General features: G+C 40.7%; 2 protein-coding genes across 4 annotated transcripts; one reads left to right on the top strand and one right to left on the bottom strand.

Moving 5' to 3' along the window:
• The first annotated feature begins 7,353 nt into the window (after positions 1–7,353).
• LOC115133225 (calumenin-A-like) lies at positions 7,354–17,556 on the top strand. Of its 3 annotated transcripts, none has more exons than XM_029666224.2 (7): positions 7,354–7,462; positions 8,268–8,489; positions 14,525–14,718; positions 14,912–15,078; positions 15,194–15,254; positions 16,014–16,213; positions 16,336–17,556. In XM_029666224.2, exons 2-7 carry the CDS (start codon positions 8,269–8,271, stop codon positions 16,438–16,440), a joined length of 948 nt encoding a protein of 315 aa, XP_029522084.1. In that variant the 5' UTR covers positions 7,354–7,462; position 8,268; the 3' UTR covers positions 16,441–17,556. The 3 variants fall into 3 exon arrangements, with proteins under 3 accessions (XP_029522084.1, XP_029522083.1, XP_029522082.1); XM_029666223.2 differs by having other exon boundaries at positions 7,366–7,466; positions 14,525–14,706; XM_029666222.2 differs by having other exon boundaries at positions 7,367–7,466.
• Positions 17,557–17,842: 286 nt separating this feature from the next.
• LOC115133224 (putative violet-sensitive opsin) lies at positions 17,843–19,594 on the bottom strand. Its single transcript, XM_029666219.1, has 5 exons — positions 19,255–19,594; positions 18,943–19,111; positions 18,453–18,618; positions 18,094–18,333; positions 17,843–17,932 (listed from the first exon to the last, which is right to left on the bottom strand). Exons 1-5 carry the CDS (start codon positions 19,592–19,594, stop codon positions 17,843–17,845), a joined length of 1,005 nt encoding a protein of 334 aa, XP_029522079.1.
• Between the last annotated feature and the right edge of the window lie 4,146 nt (positions 19,595–23,740).

The following is a 23,740-nucleotide window of genomic DNA, read 5'->3' as shown; positions in this document are numbered from 1 at the left end:
TCATGAGACATCAGCTCACCAGGAGCAAGGCTGATGACCTGGTGTATTGTCATGGTGGAGGGCACCGCTTTTATCGGGCTTGGCATCATCTCCATTGCACGTTCAACATCGGCACTCTTCACAAAGAACAGCTTCACTGACGTGTTTATCTCACGGGGGGCTTAGTAAATCTCTTGTGCATCACTGAGAACTCAGCCCGTAAGCTACCAACCTGTCTGCCATTCTCTTCAATGTTCCTCCCACACCATCAGGAGCCCCTTTTCCATGGCTTGACTTTAAAAAGTTCCAGTTCCTCGGTGCTCTTTTCCTCTCCATGCTGTTCTCTACTGTTTACACTTCTGACGCTGGTCTCTCTCACTTAAATCACTGATCTTTTTATTTTTCTCCTGCCTCAACATTTCTTTTCTATCTCTGTTTTTTCTCAAGGTATTGTTCCCTTTTTTCTGGGTCAGCATTTTGATGTGCTCGACCCAGCTTTTGTCTTTCTCCTGCTGTTGTGGGTACCGTCATTCCCTAGATGTTTCAATGGATAATGTTAAGTCAAAGATTCTTAGAATGTATACACTATAATCCTTGAGTAATTTAGGATCTAGAGCGACTTAAAGGAACAACTGATGTTAAGAGCCTTGTCCAACTCTTCTACCACTAGGCTACCTGCCTTAAAATATATTTTTTGTTCACGTGAAACACATTACAGCATGTTTCATAAGTGAATATAAACAATATATATTGAATAATTCATTTGTTTAGATGCAATATTCATAAATAAAGTAAATAACTCAAACCCGTCACAGGTTTAAAATCAAATCAAATGTATTTGTCACATACACATGGTTAGCAGATGTTAATGCGAGTGTAGCGAAATGCTTGTGCTTCTAGTTCCGACAATGCAGTAATAACCAACGAGTAATCTAACCTAACAATTCCAAAACTACTACCTTATACACACAAGTGTAAAGGGATAAAGACTATGTACATAAAGATATATGAATGAGTGATGGTACAGAACGGCATAGGCAATTTAAGAATTTAAGATTTCTACCAATATCAGATATGTCTATGTCCTGGGACATTTTCTTGTTGCTTACAACCTCAGGCTAATGTGATTAGCATATGTTAGCTCAACCATCCCATGGGGGATCCACCAATCCTGTAGAGGTAAAAACAATATATATATATTTTTGTTAAATAAAGTTTAAATGAATGCTAAATGGATTTCAATTCATTATACTGGACATTTCAATTTATATACAGCATCTTTTAACATTTATTTTTTGTGACCCAATACTTGAAATATAATTTATACAGTCAGATGGACGGAAATATTACCCGAGCCCAAGAATGACACACATGGTGCTTTCAAGACAACTGGGAACTCAAACTGGGAAAATGTTTTGAATGGTGATCCAACTCTGTATTCCAAGTTGGGAATTCTGGACTATTTCTAGAACTCCGACCTGAAGATCACTGACATGATTCGATCTTGTTTTTTATGAGTTTCCAGTTGTCTTGAAAGCACCATATGTCATTCTCACTGGACTCACTGAAGTCTGAGATTTCCCAGTTCAGAGTTTCTGGTTGTTTTGAATGCGGCAGAAGTCATGCTGGATTGACAGCATGGCCAATGTATTCAAACTTCTCTTACCCATGGTGTTGAATGTATATTATTTTAAGCTTGGAAAAGAGACCCTTAACATTATATAATGTGCATTAGATATAATACATGAGTTATATTACATTAGTTATAATACATTAGCTATGGTGCACTAGTTATAATAAATTAGTTATGGTGCATTAGTTCAAATACATTTGTTTTGGTGCATTAGTTATGGTGCATTAGCTATAATACATTAGTTATGGTGCATTGATGACAATACATTAGTCATGGTGATTAGCGATAATGCATTAGTTATGGTGCATTTGTGATAATACATTAGTAATATGCATTAGCTATGGTGCATTAGTTATGGTGCATTAGTTATTTATATTAGTGATATACATTAGCTTAGGTGCATTAGTTATGGTGCATTAGTTATGTGTATTAGTGATATGCATTAAGTATGTTGCATTAGATAAGCTTCATTAGTTATAATACATTAGTTATAATACATGATTTATAGTGCATTAGTTATGGTGCATTAGTTATGTTGCATTAAATAAGGTGCATTCGTTAAAATACATTAGTTATGGTGCATTAGTTATGGTGCACTAGTTATAATATATTAGTTATAGTGCATTAGTTATGTGCAATAGTGATATGCATTAGATATGGTTAATTAGTTATGTTGCATTAGTTATGGTGCATTAGTTATAATATATTAGTTACAAAACATTAGTTATAATACATTAGTTATGGTGCATTAGTTATAATACATTAGTTGTGGTGCATTAGTTATGGTGCATTAGTGATAATACATTAGTTATGGGGATTAGTGATAATACATTAGTTATGGTGCATTAGTCATGGGGATTAGTGATAATACATTAGTTATGGTGCATTTGTTATGGTGCATTAGTTATGTGTATTAGTGATATGCATTAAGTATGTTGCATTAGATAATGTTCATTAGTTATAATACGTTAGTTATGGTGCATTAGTTATAATGCATTAGTTATGGTGCATTTGTTATTTATATTAGTGATGTGCATTAGCTTAGGTGCATTAGTTATGGTGCATTAGTTATGTGCATTAGTTATGTGCATTAGTTATGGTGCATTAGTTTTGGTGCATTAGTTTTGGTGCATTAGTTATAATACATGAGTTATAGTACATTAGATATGGTACATTAGTTATGTGCATTCATTATGGTACATTAGTTAGTTATATTAGTGATATGCATTAGCTTAGGTGCATTAGTTATGGTGCATTAGTTACGTGTATTAGTGATATGCATTAATTCTGTTGCATTATATAAGATGCATTAGTTATGGTGCTTTAGCTATGGTGCTTTAGCTATGGTGCTTTAGCGTAGGTGCATTAGTTATGTGTATTAGGGTTATGCATTAGTTATGGTGCATTAGTTATGGTGCATTAGTGATGGTGCATTAGTTATACTACATTAGATATGGTGCATTAGTGATGGTGCATTAGTTATGGTGCATTAGTGATAATACATTAGTTATGGTGCATCAGTGATAATATATTAATGCCTTAGTTATGTTGCTTAGTTATGTTGCTTAGTTGTGGTGCCTTAGTTGTGGTGCCTTAGTTGTGGTGCCTTAGTTGTGGTGCCTTAGTTGTGGTGCCTTAGTTATGTGCATTAGATATGGTGCATTAGTCCAGGTGAGTCCCATGAAGCACTGATGCGCGTAACGATGGTGACAGGTGTGCGTAATGATAATGCGTTGCGCACTCGAGCACCAGAAAGGGGGAGCTCGAGCAGGCGTGACACATTGTTGAATTTGTGATTTCCAATGTTGGATTGAAAATGATTTGCCAGTAGATTGGCGATGTGATTCATGACTGCTTGTCTATCTTGCCAGCTAAGATTTTGAAAGTATGATGTTGACATGATCAGTCCAATCAAAGCAACTGTAGATATAATGTGACTGATCGTAACAGTTTGTTGAGAGCTGATAGTTGTCACCCGCTTCCCAAACAGTTTGCCCATCAGCCAATTCTGTTGAATCAAAAGAATTGGCAAAAAACAGAGTTCGATAGAAATATGGCTGAGACACAAAGAACATTTATGGAGAGGGGGTACAAAAATTGTCAGATTAGTACTGCAATTGAGAAAAATCTAAACAAATCAAGACATGATCTCTTTCAAGGACAGTCTCGCAAAAAGAAGAATTCTTGTGTTCTAACTACCTGCTATTCAAAGTGCTCTGAACTAATTAAGGGAATCGTTCTCAAACATTGGCACATTCTAAGATCCGATGACAGTATCGGTAATGTGTTTTCGGGTTATCTCTTGGTCGTATTCTCCCGGGGCAGAAATCTCAGAGATCAATTGGTAAACTCTGATTTACCACCCCAAAATATCCCTGCACAACGTCTATTTGCGACTCTTCCGGATGGAAACTACAAGTGTAATGGCTGCGCCCAATGCAATGGCACTTACAAATGTAGATCCTTCAAACACCCCCAAACAGGGAAACAGATCCTAATCAAAGGTGTCATCATGTGCTCCACTAAAGCAGTTGTTTATCTGATAACCTGTCCGTGTTGTGAAATTTATGTGGGTAAAAAAAAGCACGAATTAAATGTACAAATCTAGGAGCATCGTAGCACCATTAGGTGCAAAAACACGACTCATCCAGTTGCGGCTCACTTTTTGGAAGCAAACCACTCGATTTCGTCCCTACCTTATATCATCATCGAACATGTCACCCTCCCTAGGAGAGGAGGTGACCTCAACAATTTATTGGTAAGACTAGAGGTTGCCTGTACTTTAATTTAAAGACCCTTGCTCCCTTCAGTCTCAACGTAGACTTTGATCTGAAGCCATTCTTGTGATTATTGTGATTTTGCTATTCATTGTAAATATTTGTAGGACTATGTAGCCAAATTGTATCTATCATCGTATGCTATCCATTCATGTTTTTGTATGTTCTTATATCTGAGAATTAACCAATGATATGATTACAGACACCTGTGTGTTCTTTGACACTTTATAAACTAGTGACCCGCAGTGTTTGTCATTATACCCTGATGATGACCTGTCATGTATTGTCATGTTATGTCTTGTTCCTGTTCTTTCTCTTCACTTCGTTTCCCCCTGCTGGTCGTATTAGGTTACCTTCTCTTCCTTTCCTTCCCCCAGCTGTTCCTCATCTCCTTTAACTACCTCGTTTACCCTCTCCCACCTGTTCCCTTTTTCCCTCTGATTAGGTCTCTATTTCTCTCTCTGTTTCTGCTTCTGTCTTTGTCAGATTCTCGTTTGCTTCACCCTTGTCCTGTCCTGTCGTAATCTGCCTCTTCATCAGATGCTACGTGTGATCAGGTACCTCTGTCCTCTACAACCCGAGCCTACCCGGAGAGACCAGCAGTCTGTCGCCGCTAACCCTGCTATTCTCCTCTGCTGCTAGAAGGGGACTCTCCTGTTAAGATCAGAGGACTTTATGATTTATTTGTCGCCCTCTCTGCGGGTTGTCTATGTTGTCAATCGATACATCTGAAGAGGATCTATGTCTTCCCTGTGTTTTGACATTAAAAGACTCTGTTTCTGTTAAAGCGCTTTTGGGTCCTCACTCACCTGCATAACAAGACCACTTGGTTATTAGGTTATTTAATTTGAATGAATTGAATTTATTGAATTTATTTAGTGAATTTATTAACGCTAAGTTTTTTTTGTGGACATTGTTTGCTAAATGATGTGACACGTATTAATGCCAAAATAACATCCAAAACCGTCACAAAAAAATTATATATATTAGCTAAACAGGTGTGGCTCAAAACAGGTTGGTCTATGCCCCTCCTTCCCTGAATCACGGGTCGCCACTGCCAGTCCAGATGTTTTAGATGGAGCTAAATAAATTCACCTGCGAAACCAATTTGGCCTGCGGGCTGCCTGTTGGGGAACCCTGGCCTACAGGGAGGAGGTGAAAGCCCTGGTGGATTGGTGCCAGGAAAATAACCTCTTTCACAACGTCAACAAAATGAAGGAGTTGATCATGGACTACAGGAAACAGTAAAGAGAGTACGCCCCCATCCACACCGAAGGGAGCCGCAGTGGAGATGGTCAAAAGCTTCAAGTTCCCCTGCGTGCACATCACTGAGGACCTGAAATTGCCCCTTCACACTGACAACAAATTCCCTAAAACAACATTATGGTAGAGAACTGAACATTTAATTATCTGGCAACAGCTCTGGTGGACATTCCTGTCCTCAAAATACCAATTGCAAGCTCCCTCAACCTGACACATCTGTGGCATTGTGTTGTGTGACAACTGCACATTTTAGAGTGGCCTTTCTAGGAAGTTGTTTCTAATGTTCGGTATACTCAGTGTACACACCATTCACATGCATATATATTTATATTCCAGACTCGATTTCGTTTTTTGTACATGTTTTTTTTTGCTATGTATATAAATACTGTATTCTCGACATAGCTTATTCTATTATTTCTACTACTAGACGTTTTTTTTGTTACACTGTCTGTACACACCGCAAATGTGTTAATATGCTGATTCTTGACATAGCTCACTCTAATATATCTACTGCTGTACATACTTTATCATTCTTAGTATATCATGTTGTCACGTCTGCTCCCGCTCTTCGCTCTTCTCCCCGAGCGCCAGACTGCCCTGCATTATGCACTCCTGCCACCATCATTATGCACACCTGCCTTCCCTTGTCACACACATCAACGATATTGGACTCACCTGGACTCAATCACCTGTTTATTACCTCCCCTATATTTGTCAGTTCCCCACTGCTGCTTTGGTTCTCGTCTGTCTTTGTGTTTCACAGTTTTGATGCTGTTCCTGTCCGTGTACCTGGTTCGCTTCTGCAGAGTCGTTCCTTACGCATGTGTACATTTATCCCGTGTAATACCGTATAAGATTGCATTTGGATTAATTGGATTTGTTCTGACATTTCAAGATGTTATATATTAGTGTACTTTGGCATTTTATCTGCATTGTTATGAGCTAGTAACAAGCATTTAGCTGCACCTGCTATAACGTCTGCTAAACTGTGTACTAACCAATAAACGTTATTTTTTATTTTTTAGTCAATGTTGCATATGCATTCATGCCAAAGTGAGTTTAGCCTACCTCCATTGACAGTGAAATGGGGAAAAAACAATTCATGTTAGGGCGAAATCTAATCCCACAAAAGTTCAAATTCAAATGTTAAACAACATTTAGTATGCTATTAATTAATTTACCCTCTACCATACCCATCTCCCCATAAACGTAATACGTAGTCAGCTGCATACATTTTGATCTTGTCCAAGATACTGAAGCCAGCAAGTTAAAGTTGTCAGGTCCACTCAAGACAGATGCCTGAAATATAGTATGGCGAGAAGACATTTGAACATTTGAACTTTATATGTATTTCTATTTTATCCAATGCTCAACATCATCTGAAACACATGTCCATGTAAACTTCAGTGTATGATGACAGTTCTATAAAGATTTACTCAAATTTGGGGACGTGGCAATTAGTAGCCAATCAGGTGCCCAGGATGAGTTTTTGTGCAAAGGGACAGCAGCGAAGATTTTACCCAGCGTAAATACATTCTCTAAAACACGATTGGTTCAAACACTACACACGTTCGTGTAATCCAATTAAACGCGAATGCGATGAATAAACGTTTTATTATGGAACATGAAGTCATCGGCTAAATGTGCCTTTTTGCTGAAGTGGACCAATCAAAGCTCGTGAAGGCTCATATCTATAATCTCATTGGATCTCCTTTTAGAAGGAAAAGGGCCGAGGCTGGGGTGTGCTTATTAAGCTGTTGGCTTGTGGAATATACACAGTGTACATATTGTGTCTGGAATCATCAGCCAGGTAGGTAATACAATGATATTACTTATCTTACAAGCTAATATTGATGCGTTGATAGTGTTACTTTGCATGATCAGCTAACCCTAAATGGTAGGATTTGCAATTCAGACGCATTCCAATAGTCTGACGAGAGCTAGCGGCTAGCAGCCGGTCTTATGATGAAGAGACTTAATACAACATATCTTACATTACTGTCAACAACGGATTTCGGGTTTGTTGTCCCACATTTTGTAATGTAGCGAAATGGAACATTTGACAAACAGTGTAGTCCGTGTGTAACAATTTAGCAACATACACCATTCTATCTGTGCCTTTTATTTGTGTTCAAATAACAGCCAAAAGCTACATTCTTTCCACTTTACCGTTATAGTGAGCAATTTTGTTATTGCATTCCCCTGATCTGTATTAAATTACTGTAAACTATTTAAAAACGTCAATGTAACAAATACCACACATGTCTGCATGGCAGTGCACTCATGATATTTGGCATTCCTGCCTGACTCATATGTCGTATATCTATTTTCTTCCGTTTTTAAATGTCCTATCACAAGTCAATGCTGACATGCTGCCACCAGCAGTTTAATAAACAACCAACAGTTTATCATGTGAAACAAGTCCTGTAACACCTTAATGTCAAAGAGCCTGTCAAAGAAGCAGAGCTAGAAATGTTTAAATTCTGTAAGACTTGGAACAGCCCTAATGAGCAGCAAATGCAGATGCTGCCTGTGAGCTATTCACAGGCTTTGATGTTGACACCTCTTCCAGAATGTTTTTAATATCTCTCTTGCTCTCTCTCTCTCTCTCATAGAATGGAGATCAGGCCGTTGCTCATGTGCTTTGCCCTCTGCGTGGTCTATGCCACCAGTAAACCCACAGAGAAAAAGGAACGCATTCACCACGATGCACCTCTCAGCAGCCGTGAGCATGACGATGCTCAGGGCTTTGACTACGACCACGATGCCTTCCTAGGACAAAAGGAGGCCAAGTCTTTTGACGACCTCAGCCCAGAGGAGAGCAAGCGCAGGCTAGGGTGAGTAGACTCAAGTGTCGGCCTGGTTGCATCTCAATAGTCCAATGTGGCCACCTTTCCTCGGGTTGGCTGTGCATCAATAGTATCAAGTTGAGGGTAGAGCTGTGGCGGTAATTGAATAACTGTGTAACTGATGATTACAGATGAAGAGCATCATGAAAATAAAACTGTTTAAATAGGCCTACATTAATTTTAGGATTTAAAAAATAATTATTTTCATGTAGATAAACTGTACTGAGTGTTTGGAAATGTTTTGTTAACCTAGTTGGTCTATTAAACTTTCTACATCTCCCCTTTACAACTTACCTTTGCTTAAGCAGCTAAGTGCTTGATGAGCGGGATGTAGAGTGCTATAGGCTAGGGCTCTTCAGTTAACATTGTTTGATGTGTGGACTTTTTTTTAATACAATGCACATTTTCATTGCTTGCTAGTAAATAAATCAGTCTTTTAAAAAAAAAAAAAGTTTGGATGTTTCTGACTTCATTAATTATTCAACAGCAGTGGACAAGGTTGTTTTGGCTCTGAGGCCTATAATGCTCTAATGTTGTGTCAAATGGACATTTTGCCAAGCCTCTCCAACCAGGCATGGTATAATTTGATACATAATATTTTCTTAAATTATAGACTAATCAACGCTGATCAGGCCTGGTTCTAGATCAAAAAAATTGCTGTGCTCCTATCCCCGCAAAGTATAATAGTAGCCTAGGCCTGCAATGCACTTTTAGGAATTCCCATGTGGTAGGCTACCTATACATTTACATTTAAGTCATTTAGCAGACGCTCTTATATATTTTAAGGGGGGTGAGAAGGATTACTTTATCCTATCCTAGGTATTCCTAGGATAGGATAAAGTAATCCTTCTCACCCCCCCTATAATCTGGTTACATACATTTCTGTAAATCCATGTATTAATTAGTCATTTACTGTTCTCATTCTCTGAGTGGAAACGTTGTTTGCACAGTTCAAAACCTGCTACACTTGTGACAAACATGTTTTGATTTATTTCAAAGCATAATTTACGAGCTCCATATGAGCATGTCTGGTTTCTCTGACCTGTTCATGTTGATGGAGCGCATGCACCTGAACACGCATAGAAGTACCTGGCCTGCTTCTCGCAAATGTCAAAGGTAGGAAAGTGCCCTGCTGGGCTTCTAAGTCATATTTTCTTCACTTCCCACAGTAAGTCAACGAAGTCCATTATAATAGTTCCTCACAGTATTTGAAAAACTTTTCCAATCCCTCGATAATCAACATCGCTGATAAATAGGCTATGGACATGTTTTTTGGAATTGTTTCTATTTTAATGATGGTCAATTTCATCTTCATACTATGGCATAGCTGTCGCCTTCATACTTTAATTATCTTGCATCCTTCTCTCAGGAAGCCTAACGTAGACCAAGGTTTTCTTTATTATGTTTTAGTGAAAGAATAAATATTTTCTCGTGTCTGACAGTACACTGGTGGTTTTGATTCATGGGTGCTTTTATGGTGGTGTGCGTGTGTCAGTTCGCTGATTCTCCCTATAGGCCTAAATGTCCACTCAGAAAGTTAACAAAAGTAGCCTGTCTCGACTAGGGCTGTGACGGTCACAAAATTTCGTTAGCCAGTGATTGTCACGCAAATAGCTGTCGGTCTCATGGTAATTGACCGTTTAATTAACATAAACACATTTAGCATCTCCTGGCTTCCACAACGCATACAAGCCATTGATGCAGACCTTTGGAACATCTATATTTGAAAAAGTCTAATAAATCCATGTAAAATAGCCTACACCTTTAAATAAATACATTATTTATTTTAGACTGGTCTAAAGAAGCATGATGTGAAGAAAATGTAGTCTATTTCAGAAGAACAGAATAGCATACGCTGACTTTTCCTGATCTGGAATGGGTATTCCTATATGCTTAATTTAGAGTTTTTATCAATGTATCTTTCATTGTAATACAAAAAACGTTCACTATGTTTTTGATTTTTAATATATTGTAAGGCTGCATGATGTGACACTTTTGATGATTTGAAAAAAGTTGCTTGAAATGCATTTTTGTTTTTTTGCGAAGGGTGTACACTACTTCAGTCACTCATTCACAATTTGACAAGCATTTAATAATGCCTAGGATTTCACGGCGGCATCCCCTTTGTAGCTGTCTTTCTCACAGGCTACAAGTGAAGACACATCTGTGACACAACTGCGCAAGTCCTTATCCAATTCCTAGGTGCATATTGAAGATATTGGAAGAAATGTCCACACTTACATTTCGTCATTCAACAATATGAGTAGGTCTAGTGAACAGCAAAAGCACTAGCCAATTTCAATCTACTATAATCTATAGTACAAAGATCAACATATTCTGTGGTAGAAATAAATATTCTGGGACAGTTGTGGGATGCGATAGATCCTAAATTAATACAAACACTAGCATTAAATAAACTTTTTTATTGAATGTGGCTGACGTAACGGATCAGAACGTTTAGCTTAAAATGTTGATAAACGCTAAGGCTATTTCGTCACATTTTCAGCGCAACAATGTGCACATGCTAGTAGGCTAAAAGCGCAAATGTTCCATTAGCGGAAAACATCGTAATCAAAAGTGACTGCAAATGCAATTATGCATGTAATGCTTTTATTGTAAAGGTGCATTTTTATGGTGAAAATCCTGTCCTTTGTTCTGAGTCCGAATTTTTTTTTTTTTTTTCTTCCAACCGCCTTGTCTTTGAGACGCAGAGTAGTTGAACGGATGATCTCTGCATGTGTGGTTCCCAACATGAAGCATGGAGGTGGCGTTATGGTGTGGGGGTGCTTTGCTGGTGACACCGTCTGTGATTTATTTGGAATTCAAGGCACGCTTAACCAGCATGGCTACCACAGCATTCTGCAGTGATACGCCGTCCCATCTGGTTGGGCTTAGTGGGACTTTCATTTGTTTTTCAACAGGACAATGACCCAACACACTTTCAAGCTCTAAGGGCTTTTTGACCAAGAATGAGAGCTACATCAGATTACCTGGTTTCCAGTCACCTGACCTCAACCCAATTGAGATGGTTTGGGATGAGTTGGACCGCAGTGAAGAAAAGGCAGCCAATAAGTGCTCAGCATATGTGGAAACTCCTTCAGGACTGTTGGCAAATCATTCCAGTGGATACTGGTTGAGAGAATGCCAAGAGTTGGCATCAAGGCTAAGGGTGGCTACTTTAACGAATCTCAAATATATTTAGATTTGTTTAACTTTTTTGGGTCACTACATGATTTGATAGTTTTCACTATTATTCTACAAAGTAGAAAATAGTAAAAATTAAGAACCCTTGAATGAGTAGGTATGTGCGAACTTGACTGGTACTGTTCATTCTATACACATTTTACAATGGATAGTATTTATACACTGTACATTATACATCTTGTTCAGTCATAATTATAATAGAACAATAGAATTTAAACCACCCCTCAGCTACTCTCAGTCCATCCCACCTATCACCTTAACCCCACCCCTCAGCTTCTCTCAGTCCATCCCACCTATCACCTTAACCCCACCCCTCAGCTTCTCTCAGTCCATCCCACATATCTCTGTAAACCGCCCTCTTATGATTTCCATGTGCCAAATATTTTTCAGCTGTGATGTTTCACATAAATTCTGAACCTTTCTAATCGCATAGCATCTACAGATTGTAAGTTGAAGATAATACTTTAAGTAAAAATATTTTGTTGATTGTTTGACTGGCTTTCCAAATGTCCCAACCAGTGCTATTTGTAGGGTTAATTTTAGATCAATGTTGTGATTTTTTTTTTTTGCCATTCTTGAACCGGTGACAAGAAACAAGCTATATTGGGGCAATACCAAAATAAGTGATCGAACGATTCTATCTTTTCGTAGCAGGAGAGACAATCATTAGTTTCTTAATTAGTTGATTTAATATTTATAAGTAATGACCTGAATAATAGTAATGAAATGCCATGGTAATAACAACAAAGTGTAATGGCTTGTTTCAAGTAGGCTTTTATTAAGAAGCATATCCATGTAAGCAACTGTACAGTTGTGACCTCTTTTTGACCCCTATCCCTTGAACGGTTATGTCGGTGACCGTGTACATTGGCCTTGCCAATTACCATTACCTCAAATTCTAAGACTGTCACAGCCCTAGTTGAGGAGGCAGTCAGAGACTGTTAATGTAGTTCGCTACCAACAAGTTACCTGTATGATAACGTGGTGGAGTAATATACATGGGAGAGTACACATTGCAATGTAAAACATATGAGGAAGTATGTCCTGTTTTCAGTAAAAGTTAACGTATAGACTTGTTTGCTTGAGTTGTGTTCTAAATTAAGGTCTGGGGAGTTTCCTGGCCATGGACACAAAATATTGATGTTTTGTTCCCCGAGCCACTTAGTTGTCACTTTTGCCTTACGGCAAGGTGCTTCATCATGCTAGAAAAGGCATTGTTCATCACCAAACTGTTCCTGGATGGTTGGGAGAAGTTGGAGGATGTGTTGGTACCATTCTTTATTCTTGGCTGTGTTCTTAGGCAAAATTGTGAGTGAGCCCACTCCCTTGGCTGAGAAGCAACCCCACACATGAATGGTCACAGGATGTTTTACTGTTGGCATGACACAGGACTGATGGTAGCGCTCACCTTGTCTTTTCCGGAGAAGCTTTTTTCCGGATGCCCCAAACAATCGGAAAGGGGATTCAGAGAAAATGACTTTACCCCAGTCCTCAGCAGTCCAATCCCTGTACCTTTTGCAGAATATCAGTCTGTCCCTGATGTTTTTCCTGGAGAGAAGTGGCTTCTTTGCTGCCCTTCTTGACACCAGGCCATCCTCCAAAAGTCTAAGCCTCATTGTGCGTGCAGATGCACTCACACCTGCCTGCTGCCATTCCTGAGCAAGCTCTGTACTGGTGGTGCCCCGATCCCGCAGCTGAATCAACTTTAGGAGATGGTCCTGGAGCTTGCTGGACTTTCTCGGGTGCCCTGAAGCCGCATTCACAACAATTGAACCGCTCTCCTTGAAGTTCTTGATGATCCGATAAATGGTTGATTTAGGTGCAATCTTACTGGCAGCAATATCCTTGCCTGTGAAGCCCTTTTTGTGTAAAGCAATGATGACGGCACGTGTTTCCTTGCAGGTAACCATGGTTGACAGAGGAAGAACAATGATTCCAAGCACCATCTCTCCTTTTGAAGCTTCCAGTCTGGTTTTCAAACTCAATCAGCATGACAGAGTGATCTCCAGCCTTGTCCTCGTCAACACTCACACCTGTGTTAATGAGAGAATCACTGACATGATGTCAGCTGGTCCTTTTGTGGCAGGGCAGGGTTTTTTGGGGATTCAGTTCCGTTGCATGGCAAAGAGGGGGACTTTGCAATTAATTGCAATTCATCTGATCACTCTTCATAACATTCTGGAGTATATGGAAATTGCCATCATACAAACTGAGGCAGCAGACTTTGACACAAATATTAATTTTCATTTTCAAAACGTTTGGCCACGACTGTATATACCCACCCCAATTTGGGTGGAGTCTCCTTCTCTCTAAACATTACATCTTTATTTCTAGGCAGGAACTTAAGTGATACGGGCAATAAACTGTTCCTTCTCTCCTAATGTGACCTGACCTCGACCCCCTTCCTCACTAATCCACAGCTCTTCACCCTTATCAGTGCCTGCCAACATGATCGTCTTCCCTGCACTCAGTACATTCCAAGCTTAATTGCTTCCACCATATACATTCCTCCTACAGATAACCACTAACTTCTGGTGTAAAACCCTAGACTATGGCACCCCTTATGTCTCTAGTATAACTGATGATTAACAACATTCAAAGTTTTGAAATCTGAACCCATCACCAGTAAATGGAGAGGTAGAATTCCCCCTTTCCCATCATCAGATTCAAAGAACAGGCGATCACTTTCACGTAGACTCTACTAGATCTAGGTGTTGACTGTTATTACATTGGTATTGTAGTAAATATAGTTTGACCTCTTTTGAACTACATTTTTAGTTCAGTCTCTCTCTTTCTCGCTCTTCCCCTTTCTGATACAGTGTTATTGTAGAGAAGATTGATGGGGACAGTGATGGTTTTGTCACTGAGGTGGAGCTGAAAGCGTGGATTAAGAAGGCTCAGAAGAAGTACGTCTATGAGAACGTGGACCGCCAATGGAAGGACTTTGATGTCAACAATGACGGCATGATCTCTTGGGAGGAATACAGGAATGTAACTTATGGTACCTATCTGGGTAAGAAGGGCATGACATGCGCATGCATGAGCCCGGGACATGCAATATGTCCAAAACAAATGTTGGTGTTGGTTATGACTGATTCGATAGTTGCAGGGCCTTTAGTATTAGTTTCACTGATTGGTTGATTTACCGTATCAATTCAGGTCGTGGTGTATCACGTGTGATTAACTAGAGATCATTGACCCCACAGATGACCCGGAACCAGATGATGGTTACAACTACCAGCACATGATGGCGAGGGACGAGAGGCGTTTCAAAATGGCCGACCAGAACGGAGACCAAATCGCCAACAAAGAGGAGTTCACAGCCTTCCTACACCCAGAGGAGTACGACCACATGAAGGACATAGTGGTGCTGGTATGTGTGTTTCATTCTCTGTGTTCATTAGATTTAAAGGTATTTGGAAAGAATGAAACATGGGACCAGTGTTCACCGGTCGGCTCTCTGACCATCCTCCTTGTTTACCCCACAGGAAACCATGGAGGACATTGATAAGAATGGTGATGGTTTCATTGACCTGAATGAATACATAGGTAAGGACTGAAGTGGACATACTCTTGAGTATACAAAACATTATGAACACCTGCTCTTTCCATGACAGACTGAACAGGTGAAGCTATGATCCCTTAAATGAAATCACATTTTTATTTATCACATGCCCTGAATACAACTGGTGTAGACTTTGCACTGAAATGCTTGCTTACGAACCTTTCCCAACGATGCAAAGTTTCAAATGGGGGGGAAGTAACACGAGGAATAAAATGCACAAGAATCGAGCCAGATACAGGGAGTACTAGTACAAGGAACTTGAGATAGATATGTACATGAAGGCAGGGTAAAGTGACTAGGCCTTATTGATGTTACTTGTTAAATCAACTTCAATCAGTGTAGATGAAGCAGAGGAGATGGGTTAAAGAAGGATTTTTTTAAGCCTTGAGACAACTGAAATATGGATTGTGTATGTGTGCCATGTTGATGGTGACTGGGTAAGACAAAAGATTTATATGCCTTTGAACGGGTTATGGTAGTAGGTGCCAAGCGCACCGGTTTGTTTCAAGAACTGCAACGCTGCTGTGTTTTTCACACAGCAGTTTCCCGTGTGTTTCAAGAATAGTCCACCACCCAAAGGAGATCCAGCCAACTTGACACAACCGTGGGAAGCACTGCAGAAGGTGTTCCTAATGTTTGGTATACTCGGTGTATAGTCACTTTATTCTGAGGTCCCCATTCAATAGATTTACTATATTGATGTTTCTACCCTCAGACACACTGTCATCCCCCTCGTTTCCTAGGTGACATGTACAACCATGAAGATGAGATGGAGGAGCCAGACTGGGTTGCTACGGAGCGTGAGCAGTTCTCAGAGTTCCGAGACAAGAACAAAGACGGGAAGATGGATCGGGAGGAGACTTTGGACTGGATCCTTCCTTCAGATTACGACCATGCAGAGGCCGAGTCCAAACACCTCGTCTACGAGTCTGACTTGAACAAGGTGAGACAATCGCGCTCTCTTTCTTGTCGCTATTGGTTTTCATTCTCTCTTGCTTTCACTCACACGGCTGTGTCTGTTTTAAGCATTCTTTTGACTAAATATCCTTTTTGTTTTGATTTCAGGATGGAAAGCTCAGCAAGGAAGAAATCCTGAACAAGTACGACCTGTTTGTAGGAAGTCAAGCAACTGACTTTGGTGAGGCGCTAGTACGGCATGATGAGTTTTAGGTCATTTGGTTCTAGCTAGATAAAACAGTTTGAAAACAACTTGATTTGATAAATGATCAAATGTACTTTGTACGAAACCTATTCATACACTACATTGTCTCCAATTAGTTTGTGGTTGATAGCACTCAATAGTTGTGTGGGTGTTATATTTACTGACTACCCATCCCAACACTTCATTTTATTGTTCCGTTACAAACATAGGTAGTTTAGTTTGGTCATTATTGTTGCCTTTGTTTAAAATATGATGCTATACTCACAAGCACTGAATATTCCATTTGGAGTTGTAATAATTTATAATTCTTCCAACAAACCCTTCATATGTGGGAATTATTTGGTGTTTTTTACAGTCATGTTTTGAATGACACTGATTGTAATGATAGCCCATAATTTCTTAGTATAGTTAGTAGATAAGAGATGCTACCCAACGTTAGCCTCATACGTATCCTTTTACCCAGTGTGTGCCTTCTGAGTAGTCTTTTGGGAGCTCAACCAATGAAACCGACACTAAATATCAGAGGGTCGTGGGAACGTGAGTCCACTACAGTGAAATCATCCCTCACCCTGCTCTGTTTCTCCATAAACGCTCACTTTGACCCCCCTCTTCATATGTACTGTATTTGTCTGTCATGACTAGGATTGTTATTACAATGTTGCCAAGTTCATCACTGTTTCTGTAGCCTTTTCTCCTGTCAATCACTGCTTCTCAATAGTCTGCAGTGGCTTCCTCTCCTTGCCTCCATCTGCACTGATCTAGAAACAAATGATAGGTGAAAGAAACATGTTGGATGACCAATGTGAAACAAAAGGAAACTATTTTAGACTATTGAGAACCAGCACACATGTGAGAGCATCTGTTCTATTGGTTAGAAATAAAAGCGGTTGTACTTCCTTCCTATGGGACATGCTGAACTGAAAGGTTGGTGCATTGCAGCAGCGTTACTGAATTCTGCTTGCCCTAAATTAAGATTATATTGAAGTATTTACATACTTGGCAAGTGTTTTATTTTCTGAGTTTATACATAGAATGTATGGACATTCATCTTTTGGATTAAATGCTGTACTTTGGATTCCACAGCCCATCTTCTCAATAAAAAAAAAATGAATTGAGTAAACTTATTTGTTTGAGCCTCAGTGCACATCTTATTTTGTATGTCTGGTTGTGTTTGTTAATGATTTAGTTAAGATATATTTAAAAGTGCATCGTAATACAATATAAATCTTTATTTACCTTATCTTACAATAATTTGACATGAGTATTTCATAAGGGGTAGATTCAATAAACCCTATAACCCTACTCACAATTTCAATCAAGTGTTAGGGAACCTTAGATGGTTTATTGAATCAACCCCAAGACTGTTGGCTGTTGGATGGGCTCCTGATGGACTGAGACCAGAGTCAAAGATTAGGCTGTGGAGACCTCTGTCTTGGAGGCTGAAACTGAAGTCTCCTCAATCTGCTTTCCAAACACTGTCTCCATGATGCAGGCGTTGAACTGAGGGAGACGGATATTTATGACAGAGAATGAACATGATAAGGTTGTGTGTCTTGTTCAGACTCGTGTCTTAATTCATGTGCTTCATTTCTGAGTGTATGTCAATGAGTATGTGTGCCACTGTCAGTGTATTTATATGTATTTGGGGCTTATAGAATCACCTGTTTGTTCATGAAGGCGTAAATGAGAGGGTTGTATACACAGGAGCTTTTAGAGAAGAAAGCAGGGATGGTGACCAGGCGGTAGTCTTTGTTCTCGCTTGTTGTATAGGCGAAGTACAAGCCTGCCAAGGCGTAGGGGCCGTAACACAGAATGAAGGAGCACACCATCACAATCACCATCCTGGATACTTCCTTTTCTGCCTTCTGGGTGGAAGCTGACTCAGCCTGTGCAGCTGCCACCTACACATACACACACACACACACACAGACAGACAGGAGAAACTGGTCACATCTGGGTTCCAAAAATTGACTATACTGTACTTTGTTTTGTTTTTTAACCCAGAAAGCATTGTACTCACAGCCCGTAGTGCTCCCAGTAGTTGGGAGTAGGAGAAAAAGATAATGGACATGGGCATGAGGAAACAAGTAACAATGAGGAATTTGGTGTAGCTGGCACAGTGGTACTCCTCATTGTTTGTATACCAGTCAGGTCCACAGGAGCAGCCCAGACCCTCAGGGATATACCTGTAAAACAAACCCAGGTTACTGTAACTCAGGCCCCACACATTGTCTCTCTGCAGGGTTTCCTCCATGCTTATATAAATCAGCGACCTATCTAACTTGAAAAGCAGCGAGCGATGCAAACATTGTAGCCAATTAGTGACGTAAATTGCTGCTCAGAACCTTACATGTACGGCAACACATTTGAACTCATTTTAGGATATTTGCCATTTTCCCCATCCCCTGTGTGTGCAATATGAACCAAATAACCTAATAGTAGCCAAATACAAAGAATATTTATTAATCCAGACAAGATCAAAGTGTTTGTGAGAGGCTGGGGATGAATACCTGCTCCAGCCGAAGAATGGTGGGGTTGCACATCCGATCCCCATGACCCAGGTGAAGGCAACAGCCGCCAGAGCCTGGTTGTTGTCAAATTTGAAGGTGCCGAAGGGTTTGCAGATGACCACGTATCTCTCAAAGGCAAGGACAGCCAGAGACCAAGCTGACACCAACCCTGAGTAAGAGAGAAGAAGCTATCAATAGGTTCGGAGATATCAAAGACATCGAACACAAAAACTAGTTTGCATGTAAATAATCAGAGGAGTAAAATGAATCGCAACAAGTTGTTGCTGTTTTTGTTGCTACGATGAGTTTTACCTGCTATTGAACCCATGCAAGCTTCCATTGCACACAAGGTGTAACCCAGGAAGTAGTATCCTCTCGCACTAGAAACGAACACTTGACTCACAGAGAAAGTCACAAAGATAAAACCTGCTAACGAGACATTGACCAGGATGTAGTTCAGCGGTTGTCTCAGCTTCTTGTACTTCACTGTCACCACGAGAATGATAAAGTTTAGGGGTGTTCCAGCAAAGAACACAAAGCCCATGAAAGCAGTCTGTAGGTAGAAAGCCCATATTGGGGCCAGGTGATACTGTGGCCCCTCAAATGGGCTGACCTTAGAGATGTTCTCGTACAGATGGAAGTTCTTTCCCATCCTGGCTCCTCTCTGACTCAGTACCCCTACCCGTTCGTCCCGTAGATGTGCACTGTGACGCTGAAAGGCTCCCTTTTACATGGCCACAAACCACTTATAAACCTCTTTACATTATGTCAGGAACAAGCTTCTCCTGCGGATCTTCCTGATCTTGTAGGTGGAAGAATAAACTTTAGGATTAAGCTGCCCCCATGACCATGACCCGTAAGTAGAGACCTTACTTTGTTGGGCGCAGTAATCCATCTTAAAGAGCCAGTGTGAAAGAATACAATTTAGAAGAATAATTGAATTTATAACAGAGACACGTTGTTTTTGTTAGCGCGGACAGTGTTAAGATAGAAAGCATTGCCATACTTCTGGAGTTTGTAATGTATATCACTGAATCAAGCTAAGCTGTGTAGGCTGTTCTAATGAGGTGGTAACTGCCTTATCCAGTTGCCATTAATCTCTGAGGGACTAATCTTTGATAGACATTAACCTTCCACGAACGTAACCTAAAGGGGAGGGGGATGGGGATGTGGTGAACAGGGGTAAAAAGAACAAGCTAACTGGGCAGTGGCAATCACATCAACAATGTTTGGAAACTCCACTTTAACAATTCATTATTTTTAAGTGCTAATCCATTAACAAATTAATTAATTGATTGCCGATTCTAAAATAGCATAGAGAGCCTTGCTCTTGTTGTCTACCTTTCTACAGGGAAGCTCTAGCACACGGACCACTGTGAAAGATACAAGTCACAATGTAAAAATAGAATGTCTCAAAACACCATGATTGTTTAGTGAAACCATGAAAAGTAGTGCACCTAAACTGAGATCTGGTGTTTAGAGGGTGTTTGAATGTTAACCCAATGTACGTGTTGTAGTTCACAGAGTGTGTTTAAAACAGAAATGAAGTACTCTGAGACACCTAAAGTGGTTCTTCAACCTGAATATTGGTGTTTTTAAGAGTGTTGTAAAAATAATTTTATTTTTGGACTTTCAGTGCATGTAACGGAGCCATCATCGACTCAGTGGGTTTTGTCCAACATGTCTCTAGACCCACTCACTGTCACAGTCATACGCTGGACCTAGTTTTGTCCCATGGAATAAATGTTGTGGATCTTAATGTTTTTCCTCATAATCCTGGACTATCGGACCACCATTTTATTACGTTTGCAATTGCAACAAATAATCTGCTCAGACCCCAACCAAGGAACATCAAAAGTCGTGCTATAAATTCACAGACAACACAAAGATTCCTTGATGCCCTTCCAGACTCCCTCTGCCTACCCAAGGACGCCAGAGGATCTCAATTTAACCTTGCGCAATACCCTAGATGCAGTTGCACCCCTAAAAACTAAAAAAAAATGTCTCATAAGAAACTAGCTCCCTGGTACACAGAAAATACCCGAGCTCTGAAGCAAGCTTCCAGAAAATTGGAACGGAAATGGCGCCACACCAAACTGGAAGTCTTCCGACTAACTTGGAAGGACGGTACCGTGCAGTACCGAAGAGCCCTTACTGCTGCTCGATCATCCTATTTTTCTAACTTAATTGAGGAAAATAAGAACAATCCGAAATTCCTTTTTGATACTGTCGCAAAGCTAACTAAAAAGCAGCATTCCCCAAGAGAGGATGACTTTCACTTTAGCAGTGATAAATTCATGAACTTCTTTGAGGAAAAGATTATGATTATTAGAAAGCAAATTACGGACTCCTCTTTAAACCTGCGTATTCCTCCAAACCTCAGTTGTCCTGAGTCTGCACAACTCTGCCAGGACCTAGGATCAAGAGAGACGCTCAAGTCTTTTAGTACTATATCTCTTGACACAATGATGAAAATAATCATGGCCTCTAAACCTTCAAGCTGCATACTGGACCCTATTCCAACTAAACTACTGAAAGAGCTGCTTCCTGTGCTTGGCCCTCCTATGTTGAACATAATAAACGGCTCTCTATCCACTGGATGTGTACCAAACTCACTAAAAGTGGCAGTAATAAAGCCTCTCTTGAAAAAGCCAAACCTTGACCCAGAAAATATAAAAAACTATCGGCCTATATCGAATCTTCCATTCCTCTCAAAAATTTTAGAGAAGGCTGTTGCGCAGCAACTCACTGCCTTCCTGAAGACAAACAATGTATACGAAATGCTTCAGTCTGGTTTTAGACCCCATCGTAGCACTGAGACGGCACTTGTGAAGGTGGTAAATGACATTTTAATGGCATCGGACCGAGGCTCTGCATCTGTCCTCGTGCTCCTAGACCTTAGTGCTGCTTTTGATACCATCGATCACCACATTCTTTTGGAGAGATTGGAAACCCAAATTGGTCTACACGGACATGTTCTGGCCTGGTTTAGATCTTATCTGTCGGAAAGATATCAGTTTGTCTCTGTGAATGGTTTGTGACAAATCAACTGTAAATTTCGGTGTTCCTCAAGGTTCTGTTTTAGGACCACTATTGTTTTCACTATATATTTTACCTCTTGGGGATGTTATTCGAAAACATAATGTAAACTTTCACTGCTATGCGGATGACACACAGCTGTACATTTCAATGAAACATGGTGAAGCCCCAAAATTGCCCTCGCTAGAAGCATGTGTTTCAGACATAAGGAAGTGGATGGCTGCAAACTTTCTACTATTAAACTCGGACAAAACAGAGATGCTTGTTCTAGGTCCCAAGAAACAAAGAGATCTTCTGTTGAATCTGACAATTAATCTTAATGGTTGTACAGTCGTCTCAAATAAAACTGTGAAGGACCTCGGCGTTACTCTGGACCCTGATCTCTCTTTTGAAGAACATATCAAGACCATTTCGAGGACAGCTTTCTTCCATCTACGTAACATTGCAAAAATCAGAAACTTTCTGTCCAAAAATGATGCAGAAAAATTAATCCATGCTTTTGTCACTTATAGGTTAGACTACTGCAATGCTCTATTTTCCGGCTACCCGGATAAAGCACTAAATAAACTTCAGTTAGTGCTAAATACGGCTGCTAGAATCCTGACTAGAACCAAAAAATTTGATCATATTACTCCAGTGCTAGCCTCTCTACACTGGCTTCCTGTCAAAGCAAGGGCTGATTTCAAGGTTTTACTGCTAACCTACAAAGCATTACATGGGCTTGCTCCTACCTATCTCTCTGATTTGGTCCTGCCGTACATACCTACATGTACGCTACGGTCACAAGACGCAGGCCTCCTAATTGTCCCTAGAATTTCTAAACAAACAGCTGGAGGCAGGGCTTTCTCCTATAGAGCTCCATTTTTATGGAACGGTCTGCCTACCCATGTCAGAGACGCAAACTCGGTCTCAACCTTTAAGTCTTTACTGAAGACTCATCTCTTCAGTGGGTCATATGATTGAGTGTAGTCTGGCCCAGGAGTGGGAAGGTGAACGGAAAGGCTCTGGAGCAACGAACCGCCCTTGCTGTCTCTGCCTGGCCGGTTCCCCTCTTTCCACTGGGATTCTCTGCCTCTAACCCTGTTATGGGGGCTGAGTCACTGGCTTACTGGGGCTCTCTCATGCCGTCCCTGGGGGGGCTGCGTCACCTGGGTGGGTTGATTCACTGTTGTGGTCAGCCTGTCTGGGTTGGCGCCCCCCTTGGGTTGTGCCGTGGCGGAGATCTTTGTGGGCTATACTCGGCCTTGTCTCAGGATGGTAAGTTGGTGGTTGAAGATATCCCTCTAGTGGTGTGGGGGCTGTGCTTTGGCAAAGTGGGTGGGGTTATATCCTTCCTGTTTGGCCCTGTCCGGGGGTGTCCTCGGATGGGGCCACAGTGTCTCCTGACCCCTCCTGTCTCAGCCTCCAGTATTTATGCTGCAGTAGTTTATGTGTCGGGGGGCTAGGGTCAGTTTGTTATATCTGGAGTACTTCTCCTGTCCTATTCGGTGTCCTGTGTGAATCTAAGTGTGCGTTCTCTAATTCTCTCCTTCTCTCTTTCTTTCTCTCTCTCGGAGGACCTGAGCCCTAGGACCATGCCCCAGGACTACCTGACATGATGACTCCTTGCTGTCCCCAGTCCACCTGGCCATGCTGCTGCTCCAGTTTCAACTGGCCTGGGCCCTAGGACCATGTCCCAGGACTACCTGACATGATGACTCCTTGCTGTCCCCAGTCCACCTGGCCATGCTGCTGCTCCAGTTTCAACTGTTCTGCCTTA

The sequence above is a fragment of the Oncorhynchus nerka genome, linkage group LG8 (genome assembly GCF_034236695.1).
Source record: "Oncorhynchus nerka isolate Pitt River linkage group LG8, Oner_Uvic_2.0, whole genome shotgun sequence".
Classification (NCBI taxonomy): Eukaryota; Metazoa; Chordata; class Actinopteri; order Salmoniformes; family Salmonidae; genus Oncorhynchus; species Oncorhynchus nerka.
This window is presented reverse-complemented; position numbering and strand designations above follow the sequence as displayed.

Coding starts and splice junctions, on each gene's coding strand:
- LOC115133224 (XM_029666219.1), bottom strand. CDS start 19,594: ATGGGAAAGAACTTCCATCTGTACGAGAACATCTCTAAGGTCAGCCCA. Junction 18,619..18,942: donor CCATTCTTCGGCTGGAGCAG/GTATTCATCCCC, acceptor TTTGTTTTACAG/GTATATCCCTGAGGGTCTGG. Junction 17,933..18,093: donor ACGCCTTCATGAACAAACAG/GTGATTCTATAA, acceptor CGTCTCCCTCAG/TTCAACGCCTGCATCATGGA.
- LOC115133225 (XM_029666224.2), top strand. CDS start 8,269: ATGGAGATCAGGCCGTTGCTCATGTGCTTTGCCCTCTGCGTGGTCTAT. Junction 14,719..14,911: donor AACTTATGGTACCTATCTGG/GTAAGAAGGGCA, acceptor TTGACCCCACAG/ATGACCCGGAACCAGATGAT. Junction 15,255..16,013: donor TGACCTGAATGAATACATAG/GTAAGGACTGAA, acceptor CTCGTTTCCTAG/GTGACATGTACAACCATGAA.